General features: G+C 38.1%; 1 protein-coding gene across 5 annotated transcripts in view; it reads left to right on the top strand.

Moving 5' to 3' along the window:
* LOC134205589 (sex determination protein fruitless) overlaps positions 1 to 21,836 on the top strand; it is a 692,280-nt gene that overhangs the window by 616,821 nt on the left and 53,623 nt on the right. For 3 of the 5 annotated variants that reach the window (XM_062680970.1, XM_062680969.1, XM_062680968.1), the window contains exon 5: positions 19,804 to 19,933. In XM_062680970.1, coding sequence (XP_062536954.1) covers positions 19,804 to 19,933 — 130 coding nt within the window. Of the gene's footprint in view, positions 1 to 9,611; positions 9,747 to 19,803; positions 19,934 to 21,836 lie in introns of all 5 variants that reach the window. The other 2 variants (XM_062680962.1, XM_062680960.1) reach the window with 1 other exon arrangement.

The raw sequence follows: 21,836 nt of genomic DNA, 5'->3' as shown, positions 1-21,836 counted from the left end.
AACCCCGAGTAGCACAGTTCAGCCCGATTTAGTTGCAGCAACTCATATATGACTGGATTTGGTCGTAGATAGGTTACAGAGACTCATTTATGATAAGTGTGCTACTTGGGACCAGGGATGCCGGATGATATTTTCAAATGTCTTCAAATGTCTTCAATATTAAAATTATGATTATCAGCGAAATATTTCAAAATCCAATAGGTATGTAAATTCATTAATCTCCTTGTTTTACTGATGTGGAATATTGATTTTTTATTACATTCAAATTATTAGAATTCAAGAGAATATTCTGTAAAATTTTCACAAAACAGTGTATAATGAATTTTCCCTGGATTTTCTACTGAGTCTTTGATCAAAATTTCACCGGATTTTTAACAGAATTTCCACGTGGATTTTTTCCAAATTTCTTTTCAGAAAAATTCGTTGGAGGGGTTCAAAATTTACCGTGAAGTACTTCTAAGTGAAATACTAAGTATGTTTCTTCAACATCCAGAGAATTTTCTGAGGGAACTTCTGGATAAATTTCTGGAGCAACTTCCGGATAAACTCCTGATGGAGCTTCTTATTGCTTATACGCATTTCTTCTGGATGGAGCTTCTAATTACTTCTGGAAGACTGCTGAGGAAATTTCCGTAGGAATTCCTGTTGGTACTGCCAAAAGATTTGTTGAAGGAACTTCCGACGAAATTCTTGGAGGAACTTGAGAAGGAATTTCTGTAGAAACTTCAGGAATAATTCCGGATTGCTGAATGAATTCCTGAAGGATTTTCCTGATGAATTGCTGAAGTAAATTCCTGGGGAATTTTTGAAGGAATTTCCGGTGGAATTCCTGAAAAAAATCTGAAGAAACTTCTGGAGGAATTCTTGAAAAGAAGCTTCTTGAGGTATTGCTGCAGGAATTTCCGAAAGAAATCCTGAAGGAAACACCAGAAAAATTTTATAGTTTGCTTGGGGAGCCATTTTTGTAGAATTTTTTGACACCATTCTTGGAAAGTTTTCTAGAGAAATTCCTAAACAAGCTTCCGAAGGAATTCATGGAGTAGCTTCCGTAGGGATCCCTGGAGGAATTCCTGGGGAAACTTTTGAAAGAATTTCTGTCAGAACTTCCAGAGGAATTCGTGAAGGAATTACCGGAGGAGTTCTTGAGGAACTTCTGGAGAATCTTCCGAAGGAATTCTTGGATGTATTTTTGCAGGAATCTGAAGGAATTCCTGGAGGCTATTTGGGAGACATTCCTGAAGCGTTCGGACAAATTTCCGGCGGAGCTTCAGGAGGAATTTCAAAAAGAACAATAGAACGATTTTTAGGAGAAATTCATAGAGGAATTCTCAGAGAAAATACTGGAAGAATGTCCAAAGATTTTTCTAGAAAAATTACCAAAGAAGTTCAAGGAAGAATTTAACCAATGTGTGACAAGTTCCCTCTGAATTTTCTACTGAGTCTCTAATTGAAATTCCACCGATTTTTTGTGGAATTCAGGAATTCAGAAAAACTTGTGGAAATTAAGATAAAATATAGCTTACTGACGTTTACTCACCCTTCTCTCATAAGCGCATGGATAGGATAGGATTTGTTTTCATCGGAAAACGCTTCGGAAGTATTTTCCGATGAAAACAAAATCTTTCCTTTCTGTGCGCGTGCTCATTAGGGACGTGAGAATTCTTGTTTACAAAATCAGTTACGCTCTTTTGAAATGTTGGTGCCGAGTTTCCCGTTTTGGAGGATTTCCTTTATTTCTTCTTTACGGAAATCATTATAAATTTCCAAGATAATTTGTACTGAATTCTCGATTTCAATTCTCCGATTTTCATCGGAAATTCTCCCTATTTTACACGAAAAAATCATTTAAATTTTCACTGAAAATTCTTTTAAAAATCCATGGGAAATTCAAAGAGTTTCCCGAATGATATTCAGAGGAATGTCACATGGAAATGCCAAAAAGATTCAGAGATGAATTCAGAAGGAATTTAGAAAAAACTGTTTCCAGTTCAACGGTTGAATAGATTAAATCAAATCATAGAAGGCAGTCTGCCATTCCGATGTAATGATCAAAATACCTTTTTACAGACACGTGAAAACGCCGCCACCGCCAAGGAAAATTCAAACGAATGCTGCCATTGGGATTTTTTTTACAAGCGCACAACTTAAAGTTAAGTGCGTATGAGGACTGAAATGCGTTGCAGTCAGTGATGCGAATTTTCAGTTATAGTGACTGAGATTTGTAGGAAATTGATACCATTGCCTTTTTCATAAGCTTCAGCCCGCTGTAGGCAAACCGAGTAGGCTAAGCTATTCCTGATTTGTCTTTCTCACTGGAAGGCATCGTCATAGGCAAAAAGAAACAAAAGAATCGCAGTCAGCAGGCATTGTTGATAAATTGCACCACTGGTTACAGTTAACAACCGGCTGGTGTGAATGTATTTTTATGTTTGAGTGTCTAAGCCCGAGACAAAGACTATCATATGGCGAGATGGATCACATTGGTCAAAGCCGTCAATTTGACAACACAAACAAAAAAAAATACTATCATAAGTTTTGTTATATTTACATAATCTATAGAAGTCGTAGAACTTATAAGTAAGTAATAAAATTGTATTTTCTACATCGCGTTTCCATAGCAAATAAATGACAGCATCTATGGATAATTTCTGTCGAAAGATACGTGGGGTGCCTACAAACCGAATTACTTCCCCTGTGATAATAAAATAAATTATTTGTTTGACAAAACTTTTCGTGCAATATATTTTATTACAATCGCATTGCTTCTCAATCTACAATAATAGCAAAATAAAACTCATTTAGCCCGAATTTTGACAGTTCTCAATGCTAAATTCAAGGTGGCCGTTACAACCCGATTCAAATACGAGAGTGGGGAAATTTTTAGTGCCGATATAGCTCGAACGACTGTAAATGCTTTTTGTTATGCTAGGTGGTCAGTATTCAGTCTGTGCGACCCTCTGGTTGATGACGGCGTGGTGAATATAGTTATCCTGAAACAGCTATCGAAAATGTAAAAGCAACGTATTGATAATGAAATAACAAAATATCTTAAGTTATAGAATTTCAAGTAAAAATAATAAACAATGTTTAAATATTGGAATTCAATCGCATCTTAAGTAGAGTTAGGAAATTTATAACTGGAATACTGCTCAGCAGTATTTTTGCATAAATTTGCAACAGAATTTACTTGAGCTATATTTTGTTCAAAACAAAAGTAGATCACTTCATCAATTTCAAAAAATGCAATTTCATCGACATCACAGCAGTTTGACACTTGAATTAGCATCGGTAGATCATATTTTCGTTTTCAGTATAAAACATGTGCAGTTTGCGACTGCTACTAAGGGTGCATTTCCCGTTTTATATCTTTGACAGTTGTAAATTCTGTAAATCGAGGAAAAAGTATAACTGGAACTGTAACATTCCTAAAGATGCCCTAAGCATGCCTTACAAAGTAATGTGCACAAATTTGAAATTCAATCGTAGTGGGCTGGTATGGAATCCCAGCACTGCTGCTCACATTCACATTGAAAAAAAAACATCATTCAGTATTCGTGGAAACATGCAAGTTGAATTTCTGCGTCCGTCTCGAGTAGATTCGGATGATCATTTTGTTTGGCAACGACAGACGACAGGAACTTTCTTTTCAAAAATAGAATCAATAAAATAGACACTTTTTCGCAACAACTCATTAAGTAACAAACACAATCTCGATCAAGACAAAACAGCCTGCACATTTAAAACGAACGGTTGTCATTTGTCGAGATAGTTACTATGCAATAGATAACCAATCAAGTTAGCCACTTTTTAATTGTTTACGTAACAATTGTAATAAAAAACGTACATTAAGGACTATTTTAAATTAATTCAAAGCAAAAGAAAACATTGTGCTTTCGTTAGCTTAAAACCAAATCTTTCAGATGGTGGCTGTTTGGCTTGCCGCTTTTCATGGCATGTTGATGTAAAAATTGACTATTTTATTCTATTGATTCCTCAATAATATTGACAGGTGTTAAGATAGATCAAAGTAGTCTTCGGAACAAACATATTTTTTGTCTTTATGAACAACTTTCTAGAATAAACTAGGAATAAACCACACTGCTAAAAGGATTTTCTAAAAAGTTATGCTCAAAATATAATGTTTGAAGGTCATTCATACAAAATGTGCGCTAACCAAACAGTTATTCGAATATTGTGTCTTCAGAAAAAAATGTTCCAATTCACATTGCAGAGATTGGAGAGGTCAACCACTGGTTTTGTACAACTGCGATTTTTTTTTGTTCCATACCGCTCTTCAAGGTGGATAGATCATTATTTTTTTTCTTATCAAAAGGAAGCCAAAAAAATATCCTTCAACTCTTCTGGAGACACCATGTCTCTAAAATGTGATTTTCAGGTCGAAAACAAAAAACGCACGATTTGGGGGCCTTTGAACCAGTGTGCATTAGAAGGAAGAAATTACCCCGTGAGCAAGCCCTAGCATCCACCGTGTCATCCGCTTCCATAAATTGGATTTGGATAAAGGCTCCCTCAGATCTAAGCGATTTCAGAGCGGCGACGGTGCGAAGAAAATCCTACTTGAAACAGTATTTATAGCATGGAATAGTGGCCCTGATGGAATAAATCGGTTCGGTTTTCGTTAATGCGCCTTTCCAATCACTAACAGCAACAAAACTTTAATCTAGAGATAAATTTCATTTTACTGATGCCAACGCCATGAGTGGTTGAGAAGCTGCTGTTGATGGCAATTTTCTGTCGTCGTCGAACGATTATGATTTGCACCTTGAGGAAAACTAGTCTCGGCTCAACCTTGTCTTGAATGAATGGTGGTTCTGAAAAGGACAGATTTATTTTCAATAAAGTACCTTCCCAATCAATAACATCAACAGAACCAGGGTCTCGAAGGAAAATTTCAAATCAAACATTTTATTTTTATAAAATTCTGGCAGTTCCGGAATGTGAAATGCACTGCTGTTCCACTTATTGCAACCGCTGTCTTTCCAGTGGAAGCGCAAGCTACACAAGCGTTGCACTGCTTATTATAAACTTGGCTGTTCCAGTTTACTATCGCCATCAATGTGCGCAAAGTGAACGACCTTTATGTGACTGCTACTGACACCAGCGTCAGCCACTTCTATAATTTGAGACGACTTTCATGTAAATAAATTACCGCAACGCCTTCCTCCGACGTGTCATTGCGCTGCTACCAACAAAGGGTTTTCTGCCGTCAAAGAGCGATTATGATTTGCACTTTGAAAAATATTTGTCTTGGGTCAACTTTCTCCCGTGTAAAATGACGGTTCTGGAAAGAACCCATTTGATCTTAATAATGTGTTTTTCCAATCACAAGCAGCAATAAAACCGAAATCAGAATCTATAAAAAAAATGCACTTTATTGCTCCTGACGCCAGTGTCTGCCACTCGATGATATACAGCTGAAACGCGATAGACGCCATCCATGCAAATACATTTTTGCTACATCTCTCTCTGACGAGCGCTTACGGATTTTGGTGCTGAGTGGATTTCGGTCCCCCGCGGTACTGACGCCAATGTCAGCCAGTCGATGATTTGGCACGTTATCCATGCGAATAAATGTTTGCAGCATTAGAAAATCGAGCACTTTCACTGCTACCACCTTCAACTTTTTGCAGTTGCCAAGCGATTTTCATTTGCACTTCGAAGAAATTTTTACGGCTCTACCTTCTCTCGTGTAAAATAGTGCAAATACTGAAACATTTTCAGTAGAGTCACCGATGTCCTGGGACCGCAACTGACGCAATCATAAAATGTTGGTCCAACATTGTTGGTCCAATGGGACAGCAACCAAACGATGGCCCGAACATTGCGTAGAAATTTCTATTGAGTGCTGCTACCTTTGGCGACGGCTTCTCGATGATCCTCTTTCTGCTGGAACTGCTGCTACCGACATTTTGAAATTTTAATTAAAATAAGGATTAAAGCCCAGCCCGTAAGTTGCACGATTTTGATGCCTGTACTTGCGATGCACATTAGGGATTGATTGGTTTACCTTTTTTAAACAGTGCCTGGCGAATTCTATCTTTCAATAGATTCACGCTTTTAATCCATTGTGTTTAATATTTGGGTAAAATCTTAGTTCGTCAACCGATTGATATCCAAAACTTCAAAAACTATTGGAAAAATAAATGTTTGTTAACAATTTCGTCCGTTTCGTTATTAGATTTTCCTACGATAGCGATTGGATTTCTTTTCTAGATGTACAGATGACATAATCATCATACAAAAAAAGGCTTCTCATTTGATTATTAGTGAAAATAATATCGGCAACACTAAGTGTCCTGTTTACAAGATGAACAAACCTAACGCAGTCAGTGACGGCTGGTGATCGTCCCCGATTTGTCAATCCGATACCTGGATTAGAAGTTTGACAATATTTGTTTAAACTTCAGCCTTCAATTTGTGCATAATAGTCAGTTTAAGATTTTAAGTTAAGTTTAAGAAGACTTCAGGCCATTATAAATATTAAATAAAAAAAACACTCTTTGAAAGAAGACAGAGGTGGGAAATAAAAAAACAAATCAAATCGACAAACTAATTGGATTTGTTAAAGAGTGTATTCTTTCAAACTTGAATTGGTTTTTATCGGTGAAATAAAGAATGTATTAGGCAACCTTAAAAATTGTTGTAAAATTTTATTATTGCCTCCTCAAATTGACAATTTTGACCGCAAAAAAATCGAAAAGGAGAGGAGCCTTAATTTTCAAAAAGATTTGTATCGGCCGTATGACGTTGTGAAATTTTAGCGCATGCAATGCCCTGGGCCTTTTTTAGCCTAGAAGTAAAATGCGCCACCAGCCATCACGAAGGTGTTGTAATTCCGGGTCCAATGTTCCATGGATATAAAAGTATTTTAAGAAAACATAGAAAACAAGTCTCTTCAAAAGCGTATTCTCTTTGCTTTGCCTCGAAATAAATCACCCAGCAGTGAAATAAGGAAAGCGATTTACATTATATTGTGATATTTAAAAGATCTAATCTAAGATCCTTATTTATTAAAAATATGAAGTTAAATACGCCAGAGTTGACGATAGTCAGTTTTCTAATGTCGCACCATGCAATGGCATCTACGAAGACGACGCTGAAAAGTACCAACGACTATATGAACGATGATGAGCATTTTACGACTTTCACCAGGTGCAGCGCTCCTTCATAGCCCATCCATTTGAAGTGTGCCGTATGTGTGCTCTCGACATCGTGTGTATGTGTGCGCTGTACCTGTGTGCGAAGTGATGTAAGAATTTTTCTTATGGGGAAAAAACTTTGCTCAAGCACGGGCAGATCGCAAGCAATGCAACGGTCGGTGTGGGGCACACTTTCTCCACCATGAGCAAACGCCGGTCGAAAATCGTTGCCGGGGGCTTTCTCGATATCAGCAGCATCAGGTATTAAAGGATTATGGAGCTTAGCAGTATAGTTAAGTGCACTGTAAACGAGAGCTTCAAGTACATTAAACGGTGTACGTTCCCCCCATCAAGTTCGGTTACTCAAGTCGATTGGTCAATTAAACTGTTCCTTTTGGGGCGGCACGACGCCACTACTGACTGTCAAAGCCGGTGGAAGTGATTTAAATGCGTTACTTCTTCCGGTGCACTTTTCTTGGTTGAATCAGCTGCAAACAAATCTGCCCCTTGGGATGCTCTGACAGCTAAATTAAAAAGTTAATTTTCCACACATTTAGTTCGCTGCCCTGAACATACGTATCCACACAATAGATCGGGGTGGGTGGTGCAGAATGCCCTTTTCCAATACGGAAACAACGAGTTTGATTCTTGATACAGTCCAGCTAATAAGGATGAAAATTAATTTGATTTTTCCTAAAACGAATAAAAATTCATGAACAAAGTTTGTGCAACCATGCGTCTCCATGAGCACTATTGTCACAATTTGTTGAGTCTGACATACGAGAAGCTCTTCAACAGGCTGATGAACGGATGCAGTTACAACTATCAGCCAGTCGGAAGCATTTTGAACCGTCCTCTCGGATGTAGCGAACGAATGGCAACAAAAACATAGCACGTGCCAGACGACGTTTCCCTTTATTCACTTGCTCCATGGAACTGCTGTGTAGGGTAGCTTACCAGAAGGAAGCGAACTTTTCGTGTAAACTTGACTCACGCCGCCCGCTGGCTGTTTCACTTCAGATGAAACGGGAAACCGGGTAAAAAATAACAACCACCGCGCGCTGCTGGACTTGAGGGAGACGTTGAATAAATTGCTTGTGTTCCATGGAATCACAGTTTCACGAATGAGACCTCGTGTTTTTCTGTTTATCTTCAGTTTCGTGGTGTAGTGTGGTTGGAAAATGGATATACTGACGCGGATGAGTTCATTTATTAAAGTAAGCAATACATTCCATTGATTTGTTAGGGGCAAAATTCAACCCTTTGTAGTAACTCAAACAACATTTTCTCATAATTGTCTCCAACAATAATTGGACATATGAACACGCAATGCAACAGGTGGCCAATACTACCTCAAGATAGAATTCAACACGCCTAGTGATGTCTTCTATTCTGATTCAAACAATTTCAAACAGTACCAAAATTGTCACGTTCTATCTAGTTTGACATTGACGGCCGCCCTAATTCTGTCTGGACCCAACGACCGAACATCCGGACAACCTACCGGTCAGCACCGACAAATTGCTTATACAATTTTATGACTTCCAGTACTGCCTGGCCCGAGAACGCCAGTACAGTTTTCATCAACTTTAAATTAAGATGGATCCGACAGCTGGTGACGCCACCGTTTCCATCGTAAATTTGACCCAAGCTACGATCCATGGCCGCGCCACAAGCCCCATTTACCTGCAGAACAGTTACACCCGTCGCCACTGGCGGGTGGTTGTGTAAATTTAACGACCCCCCAACTATTCCATTATACGGCAACATCGGAAAGACCTGGGAAGGGTTATTGTAACTTTACTGCCACACACTCTGTTGGTCGTCAAACCCCCGGCACATAGATCGCTTGTCCTTGTACTTCCCTGGGATCCGGCACAGTGAGTGTCGTTACGAGTAAGATTGATGGTTTCCACATTGATTTATTTCAGGAGCAAGTTGATTGTAATAAATTTAAATGGTGGAAAATTAAAATAAAGTGCATCGAAACGAGGCCTAATTAATGGATATCAATGTCGGGATATTTTAACGTGAAGTTTTCATTAATGTAACGGCTGAACGGCAGCCTTATTAAATCGCGTGTGAGATTTATTTTGAAACTGTTTTATCCTTCACCGTTGAATGGATTAAAGTTTATTCAATAAATATTCCCGAAATCGACCACTCCTTATTATCTGTGTTTCATCTGGTTTTGTTTAATGCATCTGAATTGAGTTAGAATACGGAAGTTAGCTCTCATCACATATTATAGATAGAACTTTGTTGCAAACTATCACGCGTCTCCATGTATGTATGTAACGTCAGCCCATCCACACGCACCAACAACAACAACAACCCTCTCACAAACAACCTTCACCAACCGTCCCCCCGAATGATACGTTCGTCTCTCATTATATGTTGTGTCTTTTCTCTTTGTCTATTTCTCTTCCTCTTTTTTCTCTTTCTCTGTAGCCCCTAAAGATGTCCATGTATCCGGAGGAGATGTCCAGCTTGCTGACACCCTCCAGTCCGGGAAACGATCATCCACCTCCACCGATACACTCATCACACCCGCATCTGAACCATATCCGTTACAAGTCGAAGCATGTAAATATCCGCCGCACGGCCCCAACCCTCCCCCATGGGACATTCTAATTTCAAGTTCGGCCCTGGGGGGAGGCGTAGTTTATCCACTTGTGTATACGTAGTTGTTTTTGTTGCATTATTTTTGTTAAATTTGTTTTTCCGTTGTTTGCTGCGTTATTATTTTTGTTTGTTTTGCTTGCAGAACAAATTGATCTTCAATAGTATCAGAATCCAAATTCATTAGTTAGTTTCAAGTTAAAACGTGAATATCCGAAATACTTTAGCTACACGCAAGGGCGAATGTGAATGTGCAAACAATTAACAGATACCTATTATTGTCAGAAACTTTAAATTACTTCGGAATTGACGAAAAAAGTTTTCGGATTCATAATTCATAATTTATAACCACTGGCGCAAAAAATTGAGTTCAGGTAAATTGTATGATTTTAAAGCTTAATGGTCAATTAGCCTGAACCCATTCAGCATGATGCTAACAAATTGTTTTGTTTTTACAACTTTTCAGAATTAGGGACGCTAAATATATTTTTTAGGAATTCTGTTCCTACAACGCTTTAGCTTTGCGAGCCTAATAATTGCTTGCAGTTTTTGACACCTAAAAAGGCCAACACTTTCAGGATGGCAAATTTTGCATTAGAAAAAATATGTAAATAGTTTCGATTCCACATTCCAATGGCGAAAGTCGTCATTGGACACTCCCGGAACCGCTATGCCTTGGGGGAACCTATACGAAGGTACATTTCCGTTTGTAGACAAAAACGTGTTATGCGACAACTCTATCTACGTGGATTCACGCGAATAATCATCTGATCAGTCTATAAAAGGCAATGGACCTGATTATGGGCCAATCCCAGAACATCGTCAGCAAAGGCGTTTGCCGTGATTCTGCTCGATGGCGGTGGCGTTTTCGGTATCACTCCGGGAGTCATTTGAACTGGCGACGGCGTGGTAATATTTTATTGAATTTGAAATGTAATAAATTTTTTCTTAGATTTTATTTTCAGGAATTTGTTGATATATGAAAATACTTCCGAAACTTAATCGGAACTACTTCAGGAAACTCTTTTCAGGTTTTCCTCGGCAATTCCAGGACCCACTCAGAAAACTCTTTAGAAGTTCCTCGATTTTTTTTATAAATTTTTGGAATTCTTTGGAAATTTATCGGCATGTTCTTTGGGATTTGGGGCTTTCCTAAGCCGTAAGGGAAGATGCGCGGCTACAAAGCAAGATCATGTGGTCTAGAAAATTTTCGGGTTAGAATTTTTTTCTAAATTTTCTGAACAACTTATTGAAATTATTAAAATTAAATTTGAAATTTTTTGCAATACCTTCAGTTAACTTTTCGGAATTTATTCAGTATATTCTTGAGAAATTTCATTTGAATTTCCTTGGCATTTTTCTTTTATTCCAATCTATCGTTTATTTGGAAGGCTCATTTGCCGTGAAGCGTTACGGAGCCTAAATCATGTTTTAATACAATTTTTCATGATCCTTGTACAATAATGTTAGTTTTGGGGAACCGAAAGACTCGCGGTTTGGACGAGGTTAGGGAAAACAATAATACAGTAGGAAAAGAAGAGAATTTAGGGTGCTTAAGTAATTACGATGCTGATGTTCACAATGTGAACATTCTTGGCGATGATTAACATCTGTAACGGGACAAACAAACTTTTTCTTGGGAGACAACAACGAGAGGAAGATGTACGGAAGGGATTAACGACAGACATTGAAATGGACAATATTGGGATCTGCTCCACAAACACAGAGATTGTCCTTCGGGATTTTTCTTTAAATGGCTTGGAATATTCGTACGTAATTTCTCGGGAAATTTTTTGAGATTTATGTACCAATTTCTTCGAAAATTTCTCGGGAGATTCTTTGAGTTCTTCTCGGAAAACTAATTAAATTTCCTTGATAAATTCTATCATTAGAATTTCTTTGGCAATGTCTTCGGAATTCCCAGCACAAATTCTGCGGAAGTTCCTTAACAATTTCTTTGGATTTTTTTTTTTAAACCTTTCGGTTTCTACGGGTTTTCCTCAGCAAACTCGTCAAAATATCCTCGTCAATTTCTTCGGACTTTCTTCCGAAGGATCTCCGGGATTTCCTTAGCAAATAATTCAAAATTTCCTTGTACTTTTCTCGAATGTTTTCTCGGGAAATCCGAAATCCGCAATTCTTTGGTTAGATACTTTGAAAATTCACCAGGAAACTCTCCGGGAATTGGTTGGCAATTTGTTTTTTTTTGTCATATTCGTCGGGATTTCCTCGGAAGATTTGAAATCCTATGAAATTTTCTCAAGAATTTCTTCGGAATTTACTCTGAAATTTTTTTAAAATTTGCTCAAAAAATTACTTGATTTCTTTTCTGGAATATTCTTCGGATTCGATTCCTCGATCTTTCAACAAAAATATTTGCGTGATTCTCGAAGAATTCTTCGGATTTTCTAACGGAGGATTGTAAAGAAGAACCGCTGATTTTTTTAACTGTTTGGACAATGTGGACTCCTTAGAATTTTCACTGTCATATAAAAGTTTAGATCAGCGGCTGGACAAGACAAAGCAAACGTTTTTTTTTATTATTATTATTTATTTATTAGGGCTCAGACGTTTTCTAAAAACTTTACGGAGCTGAATTCTATTATTATTAATGAATAATTACAATAATATTTATTCATTGTTTAGGCGAGAGCTTTTTCGCCTAAGAGCGCGATCGCTTGATCCCGATGAAGCTTATTATTATTAATATCTTTATTAATGAGGTTTTCGGCCCAGGACCGGTTCGCCTCGTACAGCGATGAAGCAATTTGGGTCCGACGCTGGTTTGCTTCTAATTTCCATGTCTTCTCTGTATTACGAAATCAATTCACCAGCTGCCAGTAAATAAGGATAAAGCAAATCTTACAGGAGGAAAATTTGGCAAAATATGTTTTACTTTTTTTTAGTAGTTAACAGAGATTTGTTTGTGATTTGCTTTGCGAATCGATTTTTTATTTATTATTGCAATAACCATTCGATAACCATCATGTAACCAGGATTACAACGAAAGGCTTCGCAGAGCTGGGTTTCAATCCGTCGTAATGCATTGGAGTTTCGCGATGTGTACGCTTTAAAAATACTGTACTGTTCGCTTATCCGCCGTCCAATTATGGGCCCGTTACCAGGAAAGCCATGTACCTCGAATCGAAAAAGTCCTACGTTTGCCTTTCTCGTATTTTTGCACGTTTCGCGTTTCGGAGATTACCATGCGACGATCCCCATTTGAGTGACCCCTAAACATGAAATCCAAGCATAAATATCTAAAGGCTTGTCGATAAACATTTTCAATTCTGTTGTAACATCATTTTAAGTTGTTTTGATCTTCGAACCCTTCCCAACTTGGTGTGTCGGTTTTCAGCTTCATAGGGCCGGTTCTGCTTGAAAATGGACTGTTCCTGTTCTCTAGAAATATTGTCGTGAGAACTCATGCTTGAAGGGCCAAAGCATGCTTGTATGAAATTTCTGGTTGCTTCAAAAATTGGGAATCTGTAAAATAGCTCAAGGTTTCGGTTTAACTTACTTTTTCCCCACTAAATATTCAGTTGAATCAAAACCATTCCTATTTCCTGTTTTGTGCGATGACTCATGCATGAGTAATAAATGAACGAACTTACTTATGGAACTTAACAATTCCATAACATAACTAAACTCTTTTGCTGGCCTTGTTTTTGGTCAAAGGTATTATCGTCCCAACTATGTTCGCCCATATTGTCGAGCATTGCTCATATTCCGAGTTGTTCGAGCTCGAGTTGTTGGAAAGGTTTCTCCCGGCGTTGTATGATTTCTTAAGAATCCTTAAAACCATTTTTTTAAAGGAAGTTCCACGGTCTACAAAAATAAACTGAGCAAAAAATAAAGCCATTTAACTTTTCTTTACATTATTCTGCATTGCTATGACCGGAACGGCGAAAGAAAAATTAAGCATGCACCTAGCATGCGATGAAACTCAAAAATCGATCATCATCACGATCTTCCATTACAGATTAAATGGATTTCAAAGGATATTTCTTAATTTTTTTTTATTTTATTCATCTTGGATGTGTCCACTTTTTAACCTGTCCTGAACAACCTTCAAGGTATTATGCCTAAGAAGTGTTGCCAACCAGACACGGTGGACAAACTTGTTCGGAGCGATCTAACGCTGATGTGAATCGGAGATGGATGTGAGAAATGTTCCGTGCTTGCAATGAGGATGCAATTTCCACCGCATCCCGAGTAAGCGCCCTACGTAATGGATATGTGCAAACCTGTCTGTACTGTGACAAGGTCAATCACATGATAGTGGACAGCAGACAGTTCAAGGCGCTCGATTTCGATGGTAGATGGAAGCTGGCGAAACAGGAATATATGTGCAGACGCTGTCTAGTGCCGCACAGAAAATAGCCAAGTTGCACCAAGAATCAGTGTGGTGTAGCCGAGTGCAAATTGAATCACCATTTGTATGCCTTTTGCGTGCTACTGAAGCCCGTAGCTCAGATAATACAGTCAACGTTTTCGGAAAACTAAAGGTCAAGGTCGAGCGTATTTTTGTTTTCCAATGCCCGTAGTGATAATCCATGATAATGGTAATGAAGTAAAAATATACGCCTTCTTTGATGTTGGGTACTCTCCAACAGTGATGGCATCTAGTATCGCGTCGGTGTTAAACATCCTGCTACCTGAGTAGGAGTGACGACCTCGATAACAGATATTGGTATACACTATCCTTGCATAAGAGGAAAAATGCCAAAAAATATCAAAAGTTAGGGTGGTCCCGTAGCGTAGTTGGCTACACGTTCGCCTCATAAGCGAATGGTCATGGGTTCGATTCCCAGCCCCTCTACCAAACCCTTGCCAGTCGCCAGAAGCGCAGTCCGTACGGTGGCGTTTTGGGGAACGCGCCTCACCGACACGGCTGCCTGATGACGACTGACAAAAATTGTTCTTCTCGGAGGCATTCCTCCAACGTTCTTCGATTAATGGCAACCGAACAAAGCAACGATCACTGGATTAACCAAATGGACAAATGAACACAATGAACTGACGATGATATGGCCTGGCAACGACAACAATGACGAATTATGGACATCGAAAAATAGATTCTGTGTGGACTCTGTACAGCAGAGTACCACAGTAGATCCGGCACAGTAGCGGTTAAGAATACAGAGTGCCTACACAGAAAAAAAATCCGTGGTTAAAACTACTATTTTGTAGACTACGCTCTGTTTTTAAATCTACCATAAAATTTCAGTAAATTTTACCATGGTTTCAGAGAAATTCACCACTGTTTCAGTTCATGTGACAACATTCCGCATGGGCCACAGTTGATTTTTACTGCGCGCATGGTAAAATCAAACGGGTTTGTTATCTGCTGAAAATCGTCGGTGCATATTCTTAAAATAACCCTCGGAATGGTAGTTTCGACTGAAATATTTTTTTGTGTGTACCAAATAAATACATGAATAAAAAAAAAATATCAAAAGTTAATATGCAAAATACTTTAGGCATAACATGCTTAGGTATTGTATGAATAACATAATTAGGTATTATTGAGTTAAGTTCTCTTGCTGGGATAGAAAGGCAAAAGGTTTATACTCAATGTTTATATACAATGTGCGGACAGTTCAAGAGCTTCGCTTGCCTGCAAAATTTTTTTTTTCAAATAATTGCATTTTTTCCGAGGAAATTCGAAAGAATTTACCAAAAAAATCGAAAGAATTTTTCAAAGATATTCAGAAGGTTTTTGCCAGAAAATTTGGAAGCGTCTTTCCGAAATCTTTTGTCAAGCTTAAGTACCTTAGCTCAAGTTTAACGGGAACATCAGTATAACAACATGAAAGGCTTTCGCTGCTCTAGGATTTATTCTCCGCAACACTGGTTGTTTTACAGATATTAATGCGATCAAATCTCTTTCTTGTTTGTTCGCAGCATTTCGGATAATGTTGCCTGTGTTTGTGCGCTTTACCATTCAATCCAAATGCTTCCAATGGAAAGAGTCCAACGCTCTTTTCTCACTCTCAGACATGTTTTACAACAGATCCCATGGAATAATTCTCTGAATCTTCCTGATTGCGCTTGTTTATGCAGTCTCTTAGAACTTGAAACATTAGCGCTTAGACGTATAAAACTGCAAAGAATGATCACTCTCTTATCAATAAAAACTTAGATAGCTCTTCACTTCTCCAAAACATAAATGTGTAATATAGTGGGGCATCATTGTCACTTTTTAAAAACAATGGTTTTTCGGAACCATTCGGTGTAGAATTTGGGCCCGATTTGTTGCTTCCTCGCTTGCCACATCGCGTTTAAAGTTTGTATGGGAATTAGTATGGAAAAAGATACATTTCTGCATTTCTACTTCAAGAGGTTCATCGTAAGCCAAGTGGCACATAGCCAAAAATATCCCCCTATGCAAAATTTGAGCTAAATCGGACATGATTTAGGGGTGTTTATTTTCTCACAAAGGGGATTTTTGTTTTGTTTTGTGATGCCAAAGGATTCAAAATGCATGGGAGAATTTAACAACTTTGAGATTTTTTTTTTAAATCGACTGTTTTGGAACTTTGAGAAAATTTCTTATGGCGAAAACAATTTTTCATCGAGTTTAAAAACCGGACGTTACGGAAACATTTCCTAAGCCCTAAAATATGCCCCTATGCAAAATTTGAGCTCCATCGGACATGATTTAGGGGTGCTCAAAATCTTGCTATCAAAATTTTGATTTTTTTTGTAACTTGATCTTTACACGTTGTGTTTTGAATTCATGCGGTACCGCGTAAAAATAAACCTCAGTGTAATAAACATTGCCTAGCAATCTGATAATTTTCTCCGTAAATCTGATCTCAAAAGTTTTCAAAGTTACAAAAAATTCAAAACTTTCATAGCAAGCTTTTGAGCATCCCTAAATCATGTCCGATGGAGCTCAAATTTTGCATAGGGGCATATTTTAGGGCTTAGAAAATGTTTGCGTAACGTCCGGTTTTTAAATTCGATGAAAAATTGTTTTCGCCATAAGATTTTTTTTCGAAGTCCCAAAACAGTCGATTTAAAAAAAAAATCTCCTGGTTGCATGCATTTCGAGTCCTATGGCATCAAAAAACAAAAAAAAACTTCCTCCTTTTGAGAAAAAAAGTTTTTTTGATTTATTTTGAGCACCCCTAAAGCATGTCCGATTTAGCTCAAATTTTGCATAGGGTTTTTTTTTGGCTACGAAAACGTTTGCATCGTCCGGTATTAAAATTCGATGCAAACATGTTTCATCATCTGAAAAAAGTCCCAAAAATGTTCTAAAAGAAAAAATCGGCTTTTCAAAGAAAAAAAAAATTAATTCAGATCTCGACGTTTCATGTATTTTTAAGTCATTTGGCATCAAAAACGAAAATTTGATTTTCGACTTTTCGTCCCCGTTTGGGAAAATTTTCATGGGTAAAAATTTCACAACTTTGATGAATTTTAGGCACCACTAAATCATGTCCAAATGAGCTCAAATTTTGCATGGGGGTAAGCAAACTTGTGAACAATGTCGTTTTTTTTTTAAATTCGATGACAAATTTGTTTCCATACATTCCATTGGCACCCTAATACATTAGTTAGGGGCAGGCCATAGTAAACGCGAGTGCGATGCGACGTGACGCAATAGTGCAGTTTGACAGCCTGTTGATAATGTTTGTTATTCTTTTATGTGGGTCGCGTCGTCTTTACTCTGGCTCACACTCGCGACTCAATAGGCATGACTGACTATGAAAGTGTACGATGGCTGCTGTGATCTGTCATCTGACTGAGGAACAGAGGTATTTTAGGCATGTTCATGTTTATGGGCCTGTCTAATGCCACACTCTACCTTCTTCAGCAAAGTCTTTCGGCATCCTTCAGACTTTATACAAACGTATTGAGTGGCGTGATTGGCGATAAATTGGAGCCGATAGGAGCAAAAATGCAAAAATTCCAAAGCCTATGCATCCAATTGAGCGCATCTTTTGCATAGTTGATTTGTGTCCCAAAACGAGTCAGAAAAACCTTGATCTCACTTGATTGGATGAAGTTTGCGTTTTTCCATACAACTGCGCCCTATTTTAATGTGTATGCACCCACAGGCCAGCTTCACGACAGGCCTATTTTTTTTCGATAGACGCCACATAACCTCCTATGGGTACATACAATAATCCGTATGACAGTTGTTTAAGATGCACCTTTCGATTTTAATATACTCAAGTCAATGTTTATGAATGGGGGGGTCCTGTAGCGTAGTTGGCTACACGTTCGCCTTACAAGCGAATGGTCATGGGTTCGATTCCCAGCCCCTCCACCAAACCCTCGTCAGTCGCCGGATGCGCAGCCTATACGGTGGCGTATTGGGGAGCGCGCCCATACCGTTACGACTGCCTGATGACGACTGACAAATTGTTCTTCTCGGAGGCATTCCTCCATCGTACCTGGATAAATGGGCAACCGAACAATGCGCAACGATCATTGGATTCACGACACGGACAAATGCACACAATGGACTCACGGTGAGATGGACCAGCAACGACAACAACAATGAATAATGGAAAATCTAAAAATAGATTCTGTGTGGATTCTGGCAGCAGAATACCACAGTAGATCTCGGCACAGTAGCGGTTAAGTAACACAGAGTGCCTACCAAATAAAGAAAGGAATAAAAAAAAAAAAAAAATGTTTATGAATATGTTTAGAAACTTAGCAAACGAAGAAATAAATAAGAATTGCTCATAAAAATTAGGAAGAGTTTCTCTTGGAAATTCGGAAAAACTTTCCAAAACAAAATCGGAGGAATTTTCCAAAGAAAATTGAATGAATTTTCCAAGGAAAGTCGCAAGACTTTTCCGTAGAAATTCAAAAGAATTTCCCGCAGAAGGTTGTAAAAAATTATCGAAGAAATTTGAAAGAATTTACGGAGAAAGTTCGGAGGAATTTCGCAAGGAAATGTGGAAGATTTTCCTGATAAAATTGGAGCCAATTTCCCGAAAAAAAAATCTAAAAAAATTTCCGGTGAAATTACGAAAGAATTTGTTGAGAAGATTCAGATTATTTTCTCATGATATCTGAAAGACTTTCCCAAAAAAAATTCGACAGAACTTCTTGAAGAAATTCTTTAGGAATTTCAATCCATATTCCATAATATTTTTCCGAGTAAATTCCAGAAGAAATTATCGAAGAAATTCGGAATAATTTCCCGAATAAATCCTGAAGGGTTTTCGAAGAAATCTGAAATAAATCCCCGAGAGAATTCACAATAATTTTCCCAGAAATTCTGGAGAATCTCCGAGGAGATTTGAAAGAATTTCTGTAGGAACTTAGAAAGAACTTAGTGAGAAAATTCCGAAGAAGTTTGAAAAATTTTACCGAGGAAATTAGAGATAACTTCCGCCAATGAAATTCGGAGAAGCTTTCCGTGGGTTTTCTAAAACATTTCCTAAGAAAATCCGAAAATATTTCTCGTTCCTAGAATTCCGAAACTTTTCTGTTCAAAAGTAGGAGGAAATTGGAAAGAATTGTACGTCGAAATTCTAAAGAATTTGTAGTAGACATTCGGAAGTATTTTTTGTGGAAATATAAGAAATTTTCCTGTGGAGGTTTTAAAAAGCAATTATTATTTAGACTTAAAGCAACAACTACTATGCAGGAACTGGATGGATTTGGTTTTTTGACCCAATAGTAGTTTTAATGAAATTCACGATCGACGTTGTTTTAGAGAAGTAAGCTAATAATATGAGAGTAGAATTAACTCTTCATCGTTCGAAGGATTTTCTGGTAGGATCCTTCATTAGAAGAGTTCTCGTCGTAAACGCTCAAGTCTTTGGATGTGAAGATCAAACAAACAGTGTAACAAATGAAATATAGTTTCTGCGTTCTTGCTGCTGGTTATCATGATGAGACAGTTCTGGTTCTGTTATTTTGTTCAAATAATTTGTATTTCACATTTTATTTTGTTTCAAGCATGTGGCCACATCCAACTAATTAACCAAGCACATTTAACAAATATGATCCATCAGACTCATGGCAATCCCCTTCTCTATTGCAGCCCCTGCCAATGAACCTCAATCCGGAAGAGATGAGCAGCATGCTATCGCAGGGCAACATGCCCCCACTGAACGATAGTGGCGATAACGATGGTTCCCTCTCGCATCCAGACCACCCGGACAACATTGACGGTAAGCGAACACGATTCATCCTACTCTTACTTAGTACTGTTTACTTTCACCTTACTTCTGCTACAAACTTCTCTACTACCTATTTCTCTCTGTACTTCGACCCTTGAACCTCAGCAATGAAAAAAAATGACCCCCATTTCCCTGATTTATGCCTACTTCCTTCCTTTTATCGAGCACATTGCCCCTTCCCGTCCCATCACAAGCTAGGAGTGATCCCCCTCAAAAACACATTCTCCAGCTTCCATCCCAATACTTAAATCATCATTTTTTTTCTTCGGTTTCGTTCATCTTCAGTTGAGTTACACATTCTTCTGTTTTCATTTCCATTATCTTTTTTTTTTCATCATGACGTTTATGTTTTCATCCCAAAACTATACAAAATTATATGGATAGGTTGATTTGATTAATCGTTTTGATTTCTCAGAAAAAAAATCTTGTACAAATCTCTTTCAATTATTTGTCTTAACTTTTATTTCCTAACCCAACTTGATTCAATTTCTTTTGGGGAAAGTGACACCAACCTGTGAAGGTAACATATCGGGAAAATTTGCAGAACATTTGTTTTAATGAGTTGAAATTCTAATCTGATATGCTACCTTCGCACAATTGCAAAATATAAACACAATTGATTGCGACTTCCAATCATGTGAATAACTCGGAAAATTCCGTTCGCTTTCCCCCCACATGTACAAACAATATGTTTTTATTATTATGTACAAATTATCTATTTAAACAATCACCTTTTAACCTCTCTCTCCTCTGAACTTCCTCACCTTACCTAATTCTGACCAATCTCCGGGTTAGGAACCCGAACTTCCATATACCATTTAATGCTACTGTACAGCCAAAGCCGAACCTCAAAACAAGCAAAACCAAAAACTAACTCTAATTTCTCCAGCTCCAAATAATCAAGCCTCAGAATCTGATACGCCTCGCCACGCACATTTTTATCTTTTCCGTTACGAAATTGAGTACCATTCTTGTCCAGAATGCATCTTTCCTAAGCCTTTTTTTTCTGTTTTCGGTTCGATGAGTCACGATCCCTTGAATGTGAGCCAACTTCTTCCGAAGATCTTGTACTCCTCCGTTTTCTGTTCTCCTTCCCCACACAGTTCCTCCACGTTGTTGTTTTCAATATTTATGCAATCTTCGATTCCCCCCCATCCCAGAAAATGTCAATAATTGTGTAATATTTAATTTTAATGCTAGAGACAATACAAAATCTGATAAAACGCTGTAGTATAGAAAACACACACATTAATCAACGACAATCGAACAAAATAGAAATCCGCGGACCGAACTGTAAATCATTCCCTCGAATCCCTAAAGCAAATATTGGTCAACTTTAAATGTGGGTAATTTGGTGTTTTTATACATTTAGAGTAATTCCTCACATTATTTGATGAATAAGATACAGAAAATAGAGTTATGCATGCCTTCTTAGACAAATCACTGCTAAACCCTAGTTCAAGTTCTCCAATTAGTCGTCAATAGAGACACACACTCAACCAAGCGTCTCACCGCCGAGTAGCATAAATAAGCTCCGCAGTGCGAACCTGTACTTAATCACTGCTACCAACCTCACGAAATGAAAACGAAATTATCCACGGCCACGTCCTCGTCAACGATAGCAGACAGCCGCCACTGACTGCCGGGAGGCAGTCGTAATGAACGTCCACTAGAACGACTACTCTCAATTTTTCGCTTATTCCCCCTCAAAACCTTCCATTCCCATCACATCACTTATGATCGGACTGTCCCGGATATCCTCCGTACTGCACGTTTGCTACCACGCCGTAGTTTTGTTCGGTGCATTTTCCAGTCTCGCATGTGTCGCTTTTTTTTCCGGTAAACTCACTGTAGTCAATCGCTCGAGACTTGTGTAGTCCTTAGTTTGGTATGC

Source organism: Armigeres subalbatus, chromosome 1, assembly GCF_024139115.2.
Source record: "Armigeres subalbatus isolate Guangzhou_Male chromosome 1, GZ_Asu_2, whole genome shotgun sequence".
Taxonomy (NCBI): domain Eukaryota; kingdom Metazoa; phylum Arthropoda; class Insecta; order Diptera; family Culicidae; genus Armigeres; species Armigeres subalbatus.
Note: the sequence above shows the minus strand (reverse complement) of the source record. Positions and strands in the feature narration are given on the sequence as shown.